Raw genomic sequence first — 21,615 nt, forward strand, 5'->3', positions numbered from 1 at the left:
AATAATATCCAAGAGCCGAAAAAGCTTGGAATTTGCTAATCCATAAGTACCATTGAAACTAATTTTCATTCTTTCGTACCTTGATTTCTTAACCCGGCTCTTCTCTTCGTCAATGAAGACTCGTTCAGAGTCAGAAGGTCGGCGACGACCTGGATTCGTCGACATCGGGGTTTTGTGCGCCCCTCGTCTCCCACTCACATCGCCCTCTCTCCTCTTTTCGATAAGGATGCGCTCGTCCAGGTTCTAAGTTCTAACTAGGGTTCAAAGTCACGCGTTAGGCCCGAAAAAGGCCGAGCATTAGGCAATAGCAGGCAAAAAGTCAACTTCCCCCCCAAAAAGCTTCCTTTTCCATTCTCCGACACGCTTGGATCGGTGTAAGCAAGGGTCTCTTCTCCAGTGGAGGACATCGCGAAGTGATCGGAGGAACAGTGCAGAGGACAAAACGACTTTGACATTGCCATTGTTGTCTTCTTGGTTGGCCAGGGGACCTCAAATAGCTTTTAAAACTAGGTGGTGCCGTTGTGGAACATTAGCGATGGAGAAATTTTGAGGGTCTTTGTCCACGGGAGAACCACATTGACATTGAGATCCCTTTTCTGGGACATTCATGGTCTGCGAGTCTCTTCGGAAGGAACTGACAAATTACCCTTGGAAGTACTTCCGAAACAACAACGGATCATCAATCCTTGAGAAAACCAATTGATTCTTGGCATTGGATTGCTCATCTCCTTTTGTCGGTATTACCTTTGGATCAAAGTGGTAAGCTAAACACACCTACCTACTAGTAACCAGTAAAGAGTACATATACTCATATACTCACTTCATCGATTGCTTTCATTGCTCTTTCATGATGAACTAATCGAATGCAGTCTTGAATAAACGAGACCCTCAAGTCTGCAATTACTAAGTCTACTCGAGAAAGGATGTAATGCATTCATGAATAATTATTCTGTACTAAAGCTACAGCATGTTTATCTTTATAGAATAAAGTAAACACGTTTGAGAAAACCAAGCATTGGTTTTCTGTGAACAAATTTTCTGATTCAAACGATTACTGAAAAATTATATCCTCAATGACCGTTTGGCATAGATAGCAAAATCTCGTTTTAAGATCAACAGTTATGGGAACTATCTTGATAATAAGTATGATCTTTTATTGTGCTTTGGTCATAGGAACCAACCCAAGATGCAGATTAAGAATAATGTTACGCTTTTGGGGTGAGGAAATAATTCGGGTTTTTACAACTTTGCGTTGTTCTCACTGACCACTTGAAGAAAACATCTATATTTTAAATTTCATCGGGAGGTTCAATAAAAGAAACTGCTTGAATAAGCCGACATTTCAACGAGATAAAAAAATAAAGCAATATTTTTTTCCTGGCCAATCAGACCAAGCAACAAAAATGTACATATCTATAATGTGCAAAAGTAACAATGACTTTTTCTGTCTTGAATTGCTGGGGATCCCATTTCCAGTACCGGTAAGGAGGTCCGCAAAACATAAAAAAACAAACAAATTGTTGGAGGATATATTTTGATTATTGTACTCATTATAGTCATCAGTTATTACCACATGCATCATAATCCACCACAAAGAAAGCCAAGTTCGGTTAATGCAACAATCTGGATATAACAACTTCGTGTCGTATTTTTTTAGCTTCCTATATCCAGATCTCACAATATTATAAATGCAAACTTTTTTTGGGTCATAATGGACACATGCGTGGTTTTAGGTTTTCATTTATAAATCTTAAGATATTTTGGCACTGTCCTCTTTCCCTCTTCGTTGTCGATTATGACGTATTGTTAGGCCAACTCGAATCTCATACATTTAGAATGCATATATCGGTATCACTGTTCTAACAAAACTAGCCAAGCTTTAACATCCGACTTAGCAGACTTAAGTCATATCATTTGAGTTCATTTCCCTCTGAATTACTGAACCCATGCATCAACACAAGAAGTCCCCAAACCCTTTCTTATCTTGCATTTTTATCTTCTTTTATGAGTAGGATGACATGTTGATCAAAAATGCAGTATAGGAGAAAACGCCAGAGATTGTGTTGGAGTCTTTTGGGGCAAGATATTGGATGTCCATCATAAGGAAGACATCTTGTGAAGACCATCACTTGGACGCGCTATGTTCCTGTGAATCGTCTCCCAAAGATGACTTGAAAACCCATGGCCGTCGCAATGGACTAAATCCAATTCTTTTTATTTGGCAAAAGTCACCGAGTTAGAAGACACTCGGGACCTCTGCCACAAAAGAATTGACATTGACGAAAGGAAGCTATATATTATCCACGGTGTACTCCTTCATTTTTATGACCAGTGGGTGGTCCTTGTCACCGACAGCACGGCTCACCCTAAATTGCCTCTTGACTCTTCAGCACTAGTCCTTTCTGTGCCATTTTTGAGACTACATTCCAGTCATCTTCAAAAGATTTTTTTACATAAAAACAACCAACCAGTGAAGCCAACAATTTCAACCCGCTCCTTCCAACATTCAAATCCTGTTTTCCACATAACAATAAAATACTTTGCTTCTGAAGGTGCAATGGGCAAATTCCTATTAAAATGCAATGGGTTGAAAACACGGACTGTGGTTGTCGTTTTTAATGGTTGGAAAAAGACAGGGGAACCAATGCAGAGAGAGCTTTGACATCGAAACATGGATTTGTTTTACAAAGTCATATTTTTGGCCCCGGGAACGAAACTAAAATATTTTTTTTTTAAAAGAGGGTTTTGACATGGAGGCCGTCAGGCCTGGGGAGGAAAGCTCTCCAAAACCTCGCCAAAAGACGTTCGAGCAATGCGTTACTTCCTAATTAGACGCACACCCTCTCAGAGGGTGCTTAGATAACTCGTACTTCCCAATCTAAAGTATCCTAATCAATCACCCGATTAGGAGGCAACGCAACACTCAAACGTCTTCGAGCGAGGTTTAAAAAGACTTTCCTCTCCAGTCCTGACGGACTCCATGGTTTAGAGAACACTCCATACACAAACCTGCGAGATTAATTTGGCTTATTTGGTCATTATATCTTCCCTTACTCAAGATTGTCAATGCCTTATTAGGCCTTCATGTCTCTCCTTCGCATGGAAGTGCTCCAGCTGATTTTTTAATCATGAAAAAGCTCAAATGAGGAAGTACTTTCACAAAAGAGACAAATTAATCGCATTGCCCAATAGTAGAGTGACGACGTTTGCATGAGTTTCTCGTCACATATAGTCTTAGTTTGAAGAAATATGTATAAAAACCAACCAGGCTACAAATTGTTCCACTACCTAGGCCTTAAATAAACGTGAAACGATAAACCCAACAATGTACAGTATATGACTTTCACCCGAAAGCCTCGACTGTTACAGTCCTTAAGAGCCAATATCGGCATTCATTTTATTTCTTTACAAGTGCGCAACGTTTTTCCTGCACATGACATTTGTCGTGTGACTTTTCATGTAATCATGTTTCATGGAGTGGTTGATCCATGAACCTTATTTTAGGAGGATCTTAAATGAATGATCTAAAACTCGTGATGAGTCGGCTACGCGCTCAGTAGAAATCGAAATTGCTTTGTAAGGACATCATTAGGAATCATGTTCGCAAATAGACCCCACATTCTAAAAATCGTGACATTTCGTCTATAAATGACTTAGAATAATTTGCAAAAAGTGTTCTCCCCTCTTGTTACCCTGGAGCTAATTCCTGGCTCGATAAAAATGTATTTTTTCAGGTCTCGCAAATTCCGAGACACGTTGGTAAGGTCTTACCAACGTGGTGCTGGCTCAATCAAATCGTGCCCTTCGTGATCTGTGTTTTAAATGCTCATAACATTTGACAGAGGCATTCGATTGAGATCAAAACTGACCAATGCTTTCCGAGTTTACAACTGTAAAAGGGAACTGCATTTGATTGATTGGGATGAACTTTCTCATTTTCCCCGTCCACCGTCGCTGTCCAGTGGTGACGTTGTTCTTGGTCTGCATCAAATATAATACTATACCGAATTTTATATGCCATGCATAAAATTATTTCAAATGGCATTGTCAGAGTGATTTTTCAACATTTGAATCACTACTAGTATAATCTAACTCTTTGCCATGGGTGTTAGTTACGATGACTTCGTTAATGGAGTGTGGATTTTTTTTTGTTGAAACATCGAATCCTTTGCGCTTTTTCCAACAGACCGGCTGTCATCCATGTTGTGACCTTTTCTCTGCCTAGCTTTCGTTTGATGCACCTCTCCGTCAAAAGAACACATTTCCAATAACCTATAACTACAAAATGTCAAGAAAGATTCGGCGTAATTGTTAGAGCTAAATTGAACGTATGAGCAATGTCGGAGAGTTCCTATTTAATCATCCAAAATAGAATGGCATACACGTGGGCAAAACCATTGATTTTCGAAGTCGCGATTTCACATGTGTTCTTGCCAATATCAAGATCAGATTACAAGCACAGTCTGTTAGAAGTTCATATGTTACTCCTCGAGGAACTTTTGGAAGAACCATGAAGCTCAGACACGGAAACATATTTGAGTAGAACACTAACTGTCTTCTTTTACCGTTTATTCTGTCTGCTTTCCAGTATTTTTCCAAACTATGGTATTATTAGAAAAGTTCTTCAGTCAAAACCAATGCCTTGCAGTAACAAGAGTTTAGATCTTTTCACGTTCCATTGTCAATAGTGGCTTCCTTACTCATCCGAAATGTGCAACAATTGCCAGTAGCATCGAACTTCACCTCAAGGAGCTGATTCAAAGTCTTTACATTGAATGTGTTGATGGCTCATGTGGGCATCAAAGTTATTCTCTTCATTAGTTGGGCCCTCTAATTGGTCCCTAAAAAAATGTCATATTTATTTATCTGCCAACGTGCTGTGCTCATTGATGGCCAATGAGGGAGCGGAACTAATTTGAGCGTGTGTGCGTTGGCCATTACAAAGAGGGTTCTTATTAGCAATAAACAATAAAAACTGATTTGAAGCCGTGATAGTGGTCATTGAAGCGCCTAAGTTACTTGGCATGATGCCGTTATTCGGTTGAAAGTGCTGGCTTCGAAGTTGTCTTGAAATGAATCTTTTCAATGTTGCTGCTTCTTGAAATGGGCTTGAGTTTCAAGGCATTCAATGTTTTGCCCCTTTTTCTCCGACAAGGGGCCTATTATGAATGGCTTTGCGCATTTATCACAAATAAACAACGCAAAGAAGGAAAATGAGCTGGAGTGAGAAGTGTTTTATCAACACATTCGGCTCAAGCAAAAACTATCCCAATCCCAAAGGCTGACGAAAGTGAAGAGAAGACAGAGTCAAAACTACCTTTTTTTCAAGTCAGAGAAACAGATCTCAAGCCAACTGAAATGAGTCAAAGAAGACGTATGATTGGTGTATCTTTTAAAGAGCAAAAGGACACGCTTTGGATCAAGTAACTTCTGAAATAGAAATTGAAAGCGAAATTGATTGTGGATCAGCCAAGAGACTGAGGCGGTTGAAGTTATTTACATTTTACCAGATGGGATTGTAATACCATATTACAACTGAATATTAGAGTGTCGGTTTCATCTTTTGTTCAAAGGAATTTCGGTAGATGTTTAACGTAGATCGAGATATTTTTTGCAAAGACAACGAACGGCCTTCACCCTTTGTTGTGCTCGAATTAAGAGAATGGCTGCCTTTTTTCGATTGCTGTTGCTTTCTTTGCTTGAATCATGAACCACTGGAAAATGGACGGGGTCGCTGAGGTTGAAAATATGCAATGACAATTGCAATATTTTTCAAGTGAAATTGGTCACTCTTCTTTGCAATTACGTATTATTCATGTTAGCCCAAGCGAAAGACTGGATTAAAAACCATGCTCCTTAATTTAGCCTTAATAAAGCACGGTACATAAAAGTGCCACAACGAATGGTTTGTCCCTCTTTTGATAATCAATTGCCACCACAGGACTTGCTCATTCATTCTGTATAGAGTCATATAGCGAGACAAGAGAGGGCACAACTTTTGATCCTGGGGTTTGATCAAGCTAAAAATGGAAACATGCTCGCTCTCAGCTTTTGGATCCAAGTCCAATGTCCAGTGGTTCATACATAAAGAGAATGATAAAGCTGAAGAAAGCCAATATGGTCAACAAGATAACTTTGATGAGTTCGCCTTTTCATGCTAAAAATTTTGAAGAGAAAAGCGAGGGCTTGCCCAAGCTTCTCTTCAAACAAGAAAACTTGAAAAGGTAAAAGACGAGTAATAGGTGTCGACCATGTCGACTTTTTGAAATCCGAACTTGAGAAAACGTCATCCAATAGCAGTGATGGTCATTGAATATGCCATTTAAATTTTACAATGACAACTTTTCATGGGATACACTTGACTCAAAACAATTTGAAGCCAAATTGTTTGATTAATTTAAATCTGCTTTTTTCACTAGTGAATGGACACTGATTTTCCAGCCAATCAGGAACAGACGGTCTTGAAGTAGATTTCTAATAGTCGCCGTTAGTTTCCTTTCCGTTTTTTTTTTGAGACTCATTATTCTACCTATGAAAACAAGCTTTCATAGAGAAAAAGCACAAAAGAGAATGAATCAATGACCAACTTGTGAAGAATTGAAATCAAAATTTATTTCTAAACAGAGAGCAATTCTAATTTCTGAAATTTGATTATCGATATATTGTACTTGCAATTAATCGCACGGGACATCAACGATTTATTTTTTTTAATTACCCTTCAAAATCACACTGCAATACTTTGGGAGGATCTCCAAGTGGATTTCTCATTTGTTTTCTCCTTTTGTTGCCGGTTTTTGAATCTCCCCTCAGACAAGCTTGGCAATGTTCTGGTTGACTCGTTTCCTTAAATTGTGGCAACTTGTAATGCAGGAGACATGGACCCATTATACAGCTGGAGAGTAAGTTATCAGCAATAATAGGCATTGTTCTCCAGCGGGCGTTGGTTGCTACGGGATCATTCCTCTGTTAAACATTACCGTTGTCAGGTGTACCAACACCGAAGTTCGAAATCTTCACATACGATGAGACTCATCCGTAGGCACAAATATGTTGTGTTTACATTTTGAGGAAACTCCTACACATCTCTTTCAGCCTTAACTTTTCAATGTCATGTTTGCCGTTGTATTCGGGACTCTTTCAATGGCAAGTTGAAACCTAACCTCAAAGTATCAAATATCATACGCGCAATCAGAATGGCCTTCAATTGCGTAATCCTTGCGTCAATCCTCTTAATTCAATTGCAGCTGATGATTAAGACGACTCATTCATCTTTTCCACCAGGTTATTACATCCTATTAGACACTGAATCAAAGACTGCATTAATTTTTGTCACTCTTTCCGATGTTCACATGTGAGCATGCCTTGGAATTTCGCTATCGAAAGTACTTGTATGTACAGTAGTGTGATGCCCGTCAATTGCCCATCAGTTCAGTGTGAAGCTTGTTATTGATGGTGTCGTATTTGGATCTCTTGCAGAATAAACGTGTGATATCTCACTAAAGGGCATTGCCATCAAATCCCCCTGATCGTCTCATTCCGCTCGGCAAGACACAGATGACTTCAAGATCAAATGCTTCTAATTTGGCTCATGCCGTCTCAGTTGGAATGTACTATTGGGGTAAGATCTCTAGTGTTTATGTACGTGTGCAGACAGATTGCTCGCTACATTCCTGGACACCAGGTGCACCTTAAAAGAGCGCTCACGGTGGATTTTTGGATGGACAAAACAAGCCACTTTGAGATGTTCAAGACCAGATGGTTTTTAACTGGTTTTGAACTGCCTCAAAGTTTGTGTACCTAACTTGATGCTCAAAACAAATTGGTGCCGTCTCTTGAGAGGACTTTTGTTTTGAAAATTAGTTTTCTTTCAGCTAGGATTGTTAGAAACAAAATGTGGCTTATTTTGCCCCTATTTGTACTGCCATATTCCCATCTTCTTAATTTCATTGACAAGAGCAACTTTAAATGATAGGGTGACCACTACTCTCAGTTTCATTGGCAATAGTTCATTATCTCAGAACAACTTATTTTCCAAACAAATTTAAGTTGAATAAGGAACTGGTGAAGTCAAGTGGTCTAAGAGGCGGTGTGTACAAAGCAAGAATACCCTCCCTAATTGACATGGGTTCAAATCCCGGTGCCGGCAGCACACTGTGTTTCCAGTAGCATACTTTAAGTCGGCCATAGACATTTTTTGATCAAAATACCTGTTCAAGGGTTAGCCAGATCTGCCAACTCTCATTCGTTGGTGGATCAAGTATTGTATGAATGTGAAATCAAGTAATACAAATACCTTTTTTCCGTCTTCCCATTCTTTTTTTTCTTTTTTTGGTTAGGTTTTTCACGGGCTTTTCTAACCGCTACAGAGAATGTAATCCGCAGTACTATTAAAATGAAAGGTTATAATTTGTCTATTTATTACCTTTCAATATTTATATGATATTTGGTCTCCCAACGAATTTGAGTTGGCAGACCGAGCTAGTCCTTGAATGTAGAAGTATCGCAGTATCGGTAAGAAAGACCGTAAAAAGGGGAAAAGATAAAGATTGTTAGTTTTTATCGTGAACTGTTGCGGATTTCATTCTCACATTCCATTGTACATATTATGGTGAAGTGCACTTTTATCTTAAGACACTTTATCGGTGGCCCACGCATGCTCCTCAATTGCATGATTTACCCCTCAACCCATCGTATCACGGCCAGTCCACTTGCAGCTTTCTTGGATTTTTTGGGGGAAAATGTCTTCTTTCACTCCAAGATATTCGGCGGGCTCTATATGGGCAGGGGTGACATGTGAATAGTGAGGTTATTGTATTTCTTAACAATCAATAGTGAGCTTTTTGGCGAGTCCTGTGTTTTCCTGAACCTAGATTTTGATTTACTTGTCTCTGAGGCCTTGTTATTGATTTGGCATTCGATTGAGATCAATAAATCATCGTCACCCACGGTTCGATCATCACGAAAGGTAAAGAGACTTTCAAGAAAACCAGAATCAATAATCAAATGCTCGAAAGAATCATAAATCTAATTTGAGAGCATTTGTTTGCTAAAATCTTTATGGTAATACCAACAAGTACCAAATTTCTGACCTAACGTTCACGGTCTCAATCAGGATGATCCTCCCTTCCACTTCAAAGTCGGACTTTGTTCATTGTATTTAGATACTACTGGATGGGTGTTTTTGAACTCTGGACAATGGCGATTCCAATTCTTGGGCCTTGGATCTTGGAACACGTGTAAAAACGTGTTCAGAGAGATGAGAACGTCCAAGAGGGATGGATGGATGAAATAAACCCTGTTGTGGAACATGTATTTCAAAGCCCTGTATTTAGTTTCTATTTTGGTTTCGCTTACTTACAGGTTTGCAAATGTTTTATACTATTTTGTGATCCAATACATTCGTAGTCCTCTGCTTTAATAATCTGATAGGACGAAATGAACAGAATGTATCAAAATCACAATTTCATCAATCTTAAAACCAGTATAGGTTTTACATGGGACAGATATGCTTTGCATAACAACTTGCATGGTTTCACAAACAAAACGTCCTTACATTGGTTGAATAGAAAGCATCAACTCTGAAATCAGGATACATATTGAAGACGAAACATAACCTTTTATTCTAATAGTACTGGGTATTTCATTCCCTAGAACGATAAGAAAAGCTCGGGAAAAGCCAAAGCCAAAATATCAAGCACATCCCATTCTTGAAACACATTTTTGCAAAACGAACCAACGTTGAAACTCGATCCATGCAGATATGCTGATTAATCTAACCTTTTTTGAGGCCTGGTTTTAACAAGAAAACTTCTTATCCGATGCCTAAGTGAGTTTCAAAGCCATTTAAATGTTCCAAGGTTAACTGTCTCCTCCCAACTACAGTGAATGGCACATGGGAATCTAAGTTTTGGCCGCAAATTATCTCTGCAAACTTTGCGAATTAGCTCGTGAGTTCTTCTCTCGAATGTTTTTCAAGCATTATACACTTTCAACTCCCTCCCCCCTCCAAAAAAAAACACAGTAAAAAATCGAGTACATTTGGTCAAAATAATACCATCTACTTCAAATGAAGTGTCTGAAATGAGATACTCCATTCATCAACATCGTGATCTTGATCCATTCTCCAAACAGATTCCTGTCTTGTAGTTGAACACAAACATGACCCTTCCAGCTCAAATGTCGTCGACTTTACCCCCTTAACCACAGAGTCAGCAACATCTCCGGAATGTTCCCGATGTCCTCCAAATGAAAACGGGTTCCCAAAGAAAGGGACCAATTCAGTGCCGACCGAGAATTTCTTCGCCCAATAGACAGGCTTGCAAAACTTTGGGCTGGTCACCTCTGCCATGTTCAAACATAACATGCACGCACATACTACGTACTAGTTCGGATCTTGGATGCCAATGGCCTCCCCTGTCATTTCCCTCTCATTGACTGAATGCCTTGACCAGAAACCCCTTCATTTTTGCTGCCTAAACCTGGTGTGTGTGTTTTGTTCTGATAGCGTTCCATTAGCTGATTGAAAACGAACCTGGCGTTGGCATTGGGGTATGGACATAAACTTCCGGTTCGCGTGGCAAGCTAACTCACTCTGGCCCGTTTGTTTACTGACGACACGCCAAAAGTGACTGAAAGTACAAATTGTGCTTGTTGGTCTCGCCATTCCTGAGTGAAGCGAGGTACAAAAGGTCATTTCCAGAGGATCCTCTCCAGATCACCTAGCCTCTTCTGTATACGGTATACACTACAATATTCGGAAAGTTGAGCATGGCTCCAATTGGATGGCGAACAATGGACCTATTGTTTGATGAGGGAGTACACGCTGTGGATATGATTAAAATGTTGAAAACGAGGAGAAGGCAAAGAGCACGAATCTTCCAGAGAAAGAGAAGGCTGAATTATATCAACCGTACCATTTTAAGATTTGAGGAGCCAAGGGAATTGGAAACAAATACCGACTACATGCAACGGCTGGGAGATTTACTTTAGAACTTTCATCGCTTTGAATCTCGATGTTTTTCTTCATAGCTCAAGAGGCGTGTGCCTCATGTATTCTGCATGTACTTTGGAGGACTAGAATGGATTTGAGGCTCAAGATATTTAGCATTGTTCCTGTCAAAAAAAGCGTTCCAATTTTCTGACGTTCCGATAGATCAGCTCGGTTCCATTTCTCTTTATTATGAAATAGCATGTATGTGCTTTCGCTTGGTTGACTGACGGATCCAATGTAAGCCCCTTGATAAAGGGATGTTGTACTTCATGGTGGATCTGGTCCCATCGGAGTTGTCAGTTCTCGAACGAGAGGTTCGTGGATTTTAAGCTCCATGCTCTCTCTCTCTCTCCGGCTCGTTCAAGCTTAAAATGAAATTGAATCTAAAGGGACAGCGTACAATTCATATGAGATCTGGCTTGGTACCTCGTTTCTGAATAGTTGTCAGTAAATGATTCATGATTCGATATTCTCCTGTGACCTCTCGCTCAATTTAACAAGTTACAAAACAATGGACATGTAGACAAGAAAGCCGTGATGTTTCTCATCTAAGGGAAGCCCAAATTGCATTCTGCATAACACCTAGATCTAACTTACCATGCTTTGTTGAGACCCAAAAGTTGACAAAGATAGAAAAAGAAGTACTTTCGAGACTTCTAGCTCGCAGGAATGGTTCTGTCAGTGAAATTTAATCAACAGAAGAAATTCAGGAATATTGGCTTTCTTACGATTGTCAATTCACTTCTTAACAAATAAGGTATACATACACTCACCAAGCATCAAGACCTTCATGTACCTCTGAAAAGGGGTGTAATACCCAAAACTTTACGATGTCTATTTGGAGAACCTCTTTTCAACTGATGAAAGCCTTAACCGATAAAGAAGGTTCCTTTCAGAGAAAAAGTGTTGGAAGGACTTTTCAAAGTTATAAAGAGCTTTTGTCGATTGGGAATGTCAAAGCACTTAAGATATCTTGGCGTTGTTGATGGAGATCGAGCAGCAGATACTTTTCCATAAAGCTAATAGTTATGAATATTCTCTTTAGTTTTCAATTTCTTTTTGGTGCTCTAATTTTGTTCTGGATCATGAACGTGTTTTTATTGGGTATCTCATGATTTGAGACATTTTCGAGAGCGACCTTTGCCTCTTCAATTGCCGCTTTGCTCAAATATATGACTATTGAGATTGTGCAAAGGCTTCGGATATCGGCCCACTGACTTATCTCTTGATTGGAACAGACTTTTAAATGACACCATAAAAGCCTGTCCCAAGATAAGAAGGCACACTAAAGCTCTCGGTATGAAAGTACTTTAAATATCTCATCACATTCCCAACTGAGAGTACCGTCTTCTGACTCCCTTTTTTTGCCTTGAAAACAGGCTGTACCTTGTCCCTGAAGAAAATATAACTTTAAAGTCTCTTTAGTGCCCATGGAAATGTGTCAATCTTCACTGCATTAACAATGATTGCAGCAATATCACGCATTCATTGACGCTTTTTGGTCTCGATCCTTGGAAAAAATGGACTTACTACACGGAACGAGACCAAACTTACAACGAGAATGCTCAACTTTTTGGTCGATTCCCTACAAATGGTGTTTGGCAGGGAAACAAAAGCGGAGGCTCTCCAATATTCCGAAAGCATGTCTGGCCAAGCTCAATCAGATTTTGACAAATCTCTCTGACCATAAAGAGAACCTGGGCCCTAGATACCATCTCCAGAGAGTTCATTTTGGAAAGTGTCATTAAACAACTGTTTCGTAAATGGCGTTGTTTCATCATCTTCGGGAGGAAACGGAGGTATTGACGGTTTCATTGTGCTTTGAAAGGGTGCGTGCACTAAATGACAGCAATGATTTTGTGTGGACAAATCATTAGTTAATTGATGACCCAAGTATTTATTCCCCCGAGTTCCCGTTCACCTACGCCTGTGGATACATTTAGATAGAAGTTGTTATTACGTATGAGCCCACACTATCTGACCTTTTCCTGTAAGGTACATAAGAGGAAATGTCCAGGCATTTCATCAAGTTTTAACCACATTCGGAAACGCGTGTGAGACAAACCAGAGCATTGATATAAACGGTTCTTTGCAATATAGAGCGCTCTATCTAGATATGAATTTTCTAAAGTTCAGATCCAAGCTTCTTGTGGAAAGTTGGTAAAGTTAGCTGGCGGTGCACTCAAAGTTTTCGCGAGAGATGAAGTGGTCCACTCAAAAAATGAAAAATGGATGTGCTTCTTTCTCTCCGTTCGCACCCTTCATTTTGCGCATCTTACCAAGAATCCCATAAAGGCCTCCAATGAGCGAGCCCCCGGAGATGAAATCACGAACGATCATACTGAACAACTGAATGTAGCAAGGTGATTACCCAGAACCGAGAAAATGGAAAACGCGTGCCCTCAATCACGCATGGTTGCTCATCGACATTCATGTCCATGGCTTTCGAATCCCGACTTATTGTGCTCTACTCCCCGACGTGATTGCTTTCAAAGAGTGAGTTAACCTCTCGTGAAATTAGTGGGAACTCTTTTCTTCTCAATTCAAAAGAGAGACTGGCTAATGAAAAAGAAAATATGTTTTGCTTATTGTACATTGTGATGTACCGTATTGAGAGAATGTGTCCTCGTGTTGATTGGTATAGTGTTAACAGTTCTAAGGAATGGACGAAAATATGAGTTTTGTCCAAAGTTCCCCGCACAATCAGGGACAGCTCGAGAAATGGACTAACAATGCAGTTGGAAATGTGACATCTCCTGAACTGATCGCTTTATCTAAAATAGGTATGTAATACGATCGAAAGATCCGTCAAATAGATGACCTTAAGTTCTGGTATAAGGAACTTAGGGGAAGCAATAAAAAATGTGTTGTAAAAACTACAAAGAATTCCAATTTTCGATTCACCCCGGATCAGCTACCTTAGCTTTTGACAATTTCATTCAAATACGGACCATTTGTCAGGTGAACGCTATGAAAATGAATGGTTCCTAATCACACCGATGTAACTATTTTATTTCATTCATACATTCTGAAAGAGGACTCAAAGTTGGTGTAACCCAGAATGGAAGGATCGATGGCAGAATCCAAGCCAGTTCTAGTAGTCTATGCCATCCATTGACCATTGTTTGCTTTTGATTGATGAATGGATGCACGTCCCATAAAAACGACACTTTTTGCAGAATTTATCTGCCTCAAGCAAGCGACAGGCAATCCCATCTTTGCAGAAATGGATATCTGGATGTTATGATTGGAACAACCAACAAACGTTGTACGAGAGTGTAAGTACTCATGTAATATTCAAAACGTGTGGCTGGATGTATTCACGCCGGTTGGTTTCTTCAGAACAACTCGTGAGCTTCAATGGATACCCCATCAAGACTTCAAAAGGTGCTTTTGCTCCGAGAACAAAAGCTTTGGCTTTGGCTGTGATTTGAGTGTGGTTGAATATGCCGATTGAACGATAACAGCAAGTAGACTTGGCCAGGGATGAAGAGAGATCTTTTTGTGTTGCTTCACTCTCGTGTCGCCCACTCTCCAATGTCTTGAATGTATTGTCGGAAGCTCGAGCACAAAAAGAATGGACGGGGTTTACAAGACACGACAACAAAAAAAAGATTGTTGTTAAATCTACGTACATTCTTCCTGTATGCACCAACGAAAGGCATTTTGGTTAATTTATAGAGCTCGTATTGTTTTACATGTACGCACTAAAAGGTTATTTGACGAATTAGGATAACTAATTTACAAGCAGTTTTTGAGTAAACTTTCTAAGTACATTTTTTAAGATATTATTCTAAAACTACACATGGTAAGACATGCATAAATATTTGACAAAAACAATTCCAAGACTGGGATGGTACATATCAGCTTGCAAATTAGACCGTTTTTAGGAAAGAAACACGAAAAGAACAAGCGTAATGGGAAGGTTATTTGTCCACTTAGGCTGCCATCTCTTGGTAGACAAGCAAAGCATGTTGGTGCATACTAAAACCCATTAGAAAGTTATTAAATCCATTTTTATTTGCAAAAAACAGAGTGTGGGAGACATCTCCACTCACTTTTCTTCGGTTATATTCTAATTTCTAAAAAATGAAAGCCCCTTGGGGGCCAATTTTTCAGTTTGGAAGCGGAAAAAAAAACTTTCTGGGTTTACTTTCTGTTGTATAAAACGCTTGGAATACAACTACGGCAAATTTGATTTGCGTCTACTATAAAATTTAGATATCCAAAAAAGCGATTCCTGATTTTGCAAAATAGGCTAAATTTAGCTCTAGAGATCTTGGATCAAGCAAATAAGCATCTACACGTATGGTAGGTTCAATATATGTGGTTTGAACTTTCAAGAAAATGTATTTTGTAACCTTGCTAAGAAGTCTAAAATTCCATAGTAAAGGGCAGAAATAAAAGGAAGAAGTCGCAAAAAGACTAATTGATGTACGAGCTCAAACGCCTAAAAAAAAGCAAAAATAGTAAAACGTGTTTTTAAAAAGGCTAAATGAGTCTGAAAGTTGCAATGATGCCAAAACACAATTTGGTTTTAAATACGAGATGTATGCGTAGAAATGTTTATTTCTGCTCAATTTTAGGTCTTGTCCCACTGGCTGCAAATCTAACTTTTAATGCATGCATAATGTTTGTGTATGTTTTCTATGACTGCTACAATATCGGACAATCAAAGTGAGTGAAACAAACTGATGAATAAATTGAAATAATTGTTGAAAACCGATTTGTAAATAAATAAATAGAGGATTTATTTTGTAGAGAGAGACAAGTATAACACGTTATCAATGAAGAAAGTCAGTAAAGTGTACAACATATTTCACCTTGATTAAAATTCCACTTAGATTTCACATGCAATGGAAAAGTATTACTCTTTGACTGAAATTTACTTCATATTTCAAAAAATATATTGTTCTTTTTTTCCAAAATCTGAAAAAGACAAAAATAGTCATTTTTGCGAACTTCCTTACCGCTACTTGGAACGGAATTCCCAGCACTTTGGTTTTCAAATGTTATTTGAAATTTGAATTGAAATGTGCAAGTTTTTTAACGTACTTAAACTGAAAGGAGAGCTTGACCTACCGTGTTAAGTTGGATTGACTTTCTGCCCAACACGTTGCCTGAAAACACTAGTTAGTGAGATAAATGGATGACCTGTAATGGAATGCGATGCGATGCTTAGTTAGAAACAAAGTCTGCATAGTCGTAGTCCCGAGAGAACTCTGTAATTGTCATGAAGCATAAAGAGGGTGATCGTGATAAAAACACTGCCCAAACGCACTTGACTTTGTCAAAGTAAGGAATGTAGGTGGATAATGAAACTTCATTAAATCTTGGCAACAACTTCGTGTGCCTGAGCAAAGCTCGTTTGATGAGAATATTGGACCCTCCATATTGTTTCTTAATCTTCGAACCCGTCCGAATAAATAACTGAGCTTTCAATCAAATATAAAATGATGCGGTGGAAATCACTGACCATCGTTGCTTTCTTTTTGGATTTTGTCTTCAAAGTTCCTTGCTTAATGAGGCCATACCGGGGTCCAAACATTGAAAAAAATATTTCGACATGGTCTCCAATCTAAGCTGCACACACTTCGAGGTAGAAAACCCACAAATTTGAGAGAGATTAAATGTGTGGCTAGAAATGATGAATCGGCATGTCCTTGTTCTAAATCTGTCGAGTTGCAGGACCCTTGGGCCCCCAAAGTGTCGCGACAAACCATTTGGTTGTCGTTCAAATAGTGATGAAGACGCGAAAACCTCACAAATTAACGCAGATAAAATTTGAGATTTGGCATAATATAATGTGTCAGATTATAATGCGCTTACACTGTACGTGTCATTGCTACAGTCACCAAGAATCTTCATTCATACCAACAAGTACAAACTGTTATGCGAGAGGTTTAATGTTCTAAAGTACTATCACCCCAATTAAAACTGCACATTTTGGTCTAGATTTAGAGCAAGGATCCTTGCGATATTTTGAAGTGAGTTTTGTAATAAGTAATATATAGATGCAAGCAACAAGGATTGAAAAAGACTTCCGTTTGAACACTGCTTAGCATTGATTCACCGATAATTTCATTCATTAATCTAATCACTTCAATAGTCAAGAATTGCATAGCGATCAAAAGGTTGAGGAACACATCCCTCTATCGTGATCTGTCAAACTCTATCATAAAAAAGAAGCACAAATGTGACTGATACGCAGATCTTGTAATTGACATTCAAATTTGTAACCCAACATCAGAGCCAATTTGACTCATCTTTATCTGCAATGCAGTGGCCAAATAAGTTCCCAATTGGCGCTTAGATCACTTTTATCTCCCCATCGAGAATCTTCATACACAAATACAAACAAGTACGAAAACATGAATTGAACGATCGACCCTTCGACCCTTCTTTGACTTTGATCACGTGGGCGAAGAGCGATCGTGAATGTCGCACCGAGTCAATCCCAAAAACGGACAAGGGGATCGAGAAGATAAAGCTACGTATGAGAGAGATCACAATAGTGGCAGTTAGCCTGCATTCCATACCAAGACACATGTTGAAGTGGTCAAATGTTTTTTCGCCACTTCTACGGCCAACCAATGCAGGGTAAGATGTGTAGGAGCCTTGTATGTATGCAAGTAACAAAACTTAAATGCAAGGTCTGTTCACGGAACAAACGCACGTGTGCCATAAACAATTGGGGACAACAGAAATTGCGCATTGTCTGTTCAATACCTACTGCCGTAAGAGTCTGGCGTTTTGTGGACCAGGTGGAATTTAATTTTTTCACCTTTTCTGTATTTTGGGAACTTGGTGTTTTTAGATTGCACCAACTCTTGCCACTATCTATTTATCTATCTACCCTACCCGCCTTCTTTACTCTGTTGGGAATTGTGATAACTCAGTTGATAAAGCCTTAATTAGGTTTGTCTCGGATGATGTTCAAGATTAGTTCAACACAATCCACCTTGTTAAGAACACCCAAAGCTGACTTATTTTCTTCGTTTTCGAGCGCGATCCCTTAAATACACAACCCAGGGATTTCTTGAATTAATCGTAAAATAGGCTTTGGTGTCATGCATCTTTCCAGAATATTGTCGCTTTTGGACTTATGTTTCATTGAGGTAGGGAAAGGAATGGATGGGTTCGTAATGGTCAAAAGAGTCCGATAAAACTGGAAGCTCAGCATAAAAAGACCTGATTATACTGCCAATACCGACCAAATAATAATGCTCTCAATATATATATTTTTTGTTTCTAATGAGACGCCATTTTCTCTTGCCGATGGTATGTTTGTCAATAATAAGTACCGTATGTCAACCAAAATTGAACGCATTCAATGGTTGGTCCCATCATTCATCCACGTTCTCTAAATTATGACATGCCGTACTATTAAGAAGAAAAAAAGGCTCTGAAATGCACAAAAAGCGAGACCAATATTGGCTATTCAAATCGAGACTATCATTCACTGGGTCTATTTTCATTCGTGTACGCCTAGGACAATGTGCCATGATCGACGGTCACGGAAGATCAAGTGGAAGATCATCGTTTTCTTCTATGATTATGGAGAAATAACCTTTTTCTTGATAAGACCACATCCTACCTTATTACCCTACCATGTCAAAATGACACATCGAGAGTAATATAGTACGACTTCCGTGTGCTCCTCTTTGCAGATGAAACCAACAGCCTGATGGAGAATCTCAGCTCTTCGACCAACGTGTCCATGTATGAGGACGACATTTTGGAAGAGCCCCACATCTCGCTCTTGACTTTCGAGTTCATCGTGCACGGCCTTTTGATCCTGTTTATTGGGTTTTGCGGGATCATCGGAAACATCCTGTGTTTGTTGGTGCTCTGCCAACGTCAGATGCGGAATAGCATCAACTGTCTCCTCATTGGATTGGCTGTCATTGACATCAGCCTCATTGTGTCCGCTTGGCTCATGTTCAGCTTGCCGGCCTTCCAAATCTATTTTGAGCGACGTCTCCTCACCAAGGTCGTGGATGTCTATCAATACAGCACTCCATTCGTGTATCCCCTGGGGATGATCGCTCAAACGGCATCGGTCTATTTGACCGTCTTGATCACGTTGGAACGATATTTTGTGGTGTGTTTGCCTCTGAAGTCTCGGAGTTTGTGTACCTATGGACGAGCGCGAAGATGTGTGGTTGTCATTATGGTGTGCTCGTGTCTTTATAATGTGCCCCGGTTCTTTGAGTACAAGTTCGAAACGTTCCAAGTCATCATGCCCAACCGGCACAATGTGACCCTCACTTTCCTGCAAAGTACAATGCTCAGGGACAACTCCCTCTACATATCCATCTATATGACGTGGCTGTATATGATCTTCATGTACGTGGTCCCATTCTCATTCTTATTCGTGCTCAACTCCAAGATCGCCTGGGAGATCCGGTCAGCTCGGAAGAAGCGCTCGCAAATGACAATCGCCCAACAAGCCGAAGAAGGACTGGCCATCATGCTTTTGGTGATTGTGTGCACTTTCATGCTCTGCAACGCACCCGCTATGGTATCCAACATAATGGAAGCCTTGCAATTCCAAGCCGTCAAATTGACGCAGGTCTCGAATCTTTTGATCGTCATCAACTCGTCCGTGAATATTATAGTGTACGTGATCTTTTGCAAAAAGTTCCGAATCATTCTCTCGCAAAAGCTTTGCCGCCAGCCCAGAGTCAGTCGGGTATTGAACCCTTTGTTACGGGACGAGAACTGCGCTGCTAACCCACAGTATCACAACCGTGTGATTGTCAGACGTAACCGGAGACAAGTCCGGATCCCCACATCGCAATCACTCCCTCTGGTGGAGGTGATTGATGTCAATGATAGAGCGGAGAGGGATGCACTTCTGCGAGATCCGCGAAAAACTGTCGTTTTGATTCAAGGGCACTTGGATAAAATGTTGCCCACAGGACATCACTCGATCTACCCACCGCGAAATCGTGGAAGCTCGTTCCAGTAGTCGCTTGGTTATCCGGGGCTTGTGGCACGTGACCTCAATCGAATCTCTCGAGTAAAAGCCCGAGACGTCTTTTCATCTTGTTTGGCTGGGGGATCCTCTTTCCTTTGAACAAGGCCAGGACTGACCGACTAAGCCAATTATGTTCGACGTCATTGGCCGAGAGAGGATCATTTGTGAAGCATTCCTTGGCATATGGCTTCCATTCCAATTAGTGGCATTATGAACGAGGAGGGGGATCAAATTTGCGACCTATTGCAACAAGGTTGCTCAGAAACCTCCAAAACTTTTCTCCGGCCAAGAAAACTTGCGTTGTTTCAACAATTCATTACTTTGGCAAGAGTCTGATGATCTGCATTCAATGGACCAACAAGAACTTCCGAAGACAACCGCCGCACATAATTGAATCAATTGGCTGGCAAATGGACCGAAGCTCCTTGTTTTAGAGGGCGACATTGCATTGGACTATTGCGTCATCTGAAAAATAGGAAAGTCATGAATGAACCTTAGAATGCAAGGCAATTTCGATGCAACTTTCACGTTGTTGTGAACAATTCTCCATGGCTTATGAATCTTCAAAATATGTACCTTTGTCGCATTTCCAGCATTCGTACCCGGTGTGATTAGAATTCAATGCATTGTATTACTGTTTATGTGATACGAACCAAGCATGCACCCAAAGAAGAAAATATATGAAAAAAGTTATATATAATACATGATTTGTAGCTTATTAGGAATCTCTTCTCTTTTTTTGCAGATGAAAATACTGTAGACAAAGATTTACAACAGACAGAAGAATAAAATGAATTGAATGCATCAAAGTAGCGAACTAATTTAGATTAAATCAAAGGCGAGTCGAGTCTGCCAAGAACATTTCTTTACCTTGACTTTATTTTCATACAGGTCGTAAAACCCGCGTCATTCATCGAAAAAAATAAAACTTTCTTTTCTTAAAGAGCATCGGAAATCTTCATGATAATTGATTACTTACACAAAAATTTGCTATCTGGAATATGTTTCGCCCATTTAGGTAGCTTAGCTTTCAAAAAGTCGAACAGGTCCAAAGCAGGTTAAGTATTTTATTTTTGGACGCTTTTGTCTACCCTTGTCCATGGATTTCTAGAAGACCTGGATGGCGCACGGCAAAAAGAAGGTGACCCATAGAGGGGAAAGAGGCGATCTCTCTCTTTGTTTGAAAGAGCACCCTTGACATCATTTTCAGTGCTTCTTTCTTCATGGAAAATACAAAAATATCAATAGTTACGAATTATTAAGACAATTGCCCTATTTTTAGTTCCTAATTTTCNCTAAGCCTTTTAAAACATTTACCATACATCTCTAACATACCCAAAAGAAGATTTCTTAAAGGGGAATTTTTTAACTTCTGTATCTTGCCTTATACAACAAGTGGGTGCCAATACCTCTCTCTACAAGTGTACAGTTGGCAAAAAATGTTTAGAAAACTAGGATAACTTCCTATCGCATATTTCTTATAAACAAACCTGAATGAATATTTCATAACTTCATTTAATCATCAATATTGTGTACTTTTCCAAGAATGTTATTGTTTAAATTAATGAGCCTATTCGGAATTCCTCTTAAAAATAGCTAATGCTAGAATTCAACTCCTTTCTTCGCTTTAGTTACCTATTGC

The 21,615-nt window shown here is 39.5% G+C and overlaps 1 protein-coding gene across 2 annotated transcripts; it reads left to right on the plus strand.

The window, feature by feature from the left end:
- Window positions 1-314: 314 nt before the first annotated feature.
- On the plus strand, window positions 315-20,773 carry LOC131888841 (FMRFamide receptor-like). 2 transcript variants are annotated; one of them, XM_059237782.1, is made up of 3 exons: window positions 315-759; window positions 7,477-7,618; window positions 18,661-20,773. In XM_059237782.1, exons 2-3 carry the CDS (start codon window positions 7,555-7,557, stop codon window positions 19,962-19,964), a joined length of 1,368 nt encoding a protein of 455 aa, XP_059093765.1. In that variant the 5' UTR covers window positions 315-759; window positions 7,477-7,554; the 3' UTR covers window positions 19,965-20,773. The 2 variants fall into 2 exon arrangements, with proteins under 2 accessions (XP_059093765.1, XP_059093766.1); XM_059237783.1 differs by lacking the exons at window positions 315-759; window positions 7,477-7,618 and adding an exon at window positions 17,376-17,590.
- Window positions 20,774-21,615: the final 842 nt, after the last annotated feature.

The sequence above is a fragment of the Tigriopus californicus genome, chromosome 10, assembly GCF_007210705.1.
Source record: "Tigriopus californicus strain San Diego chromosome 10, Tcal_SD_v2.1, whole genome shotgun sequence".
Lineage (NCBI taxonomy): Eukaryota > Metazoa > Arthropoda > Copepoda > Harpacticoida > Harpacticidae > Tigriopus > Tigriopus californicus.

Coding starts and splice junctions, on each gene's coding strand:
- LOC131888841 (XM_059237782.1), top strand. CDS start 7,555: ATGACTTCAAGATCAAATGCTTCTAATTTGGCTCATGCCGTCTCAGTT. Junction 7,619..18,660: donor AGTTGGAATGTACTATTGGG/GTAAGATCTCTA, acceptor TCCTCTTTGCAG/ATGAAACCAACAGCCTGATG.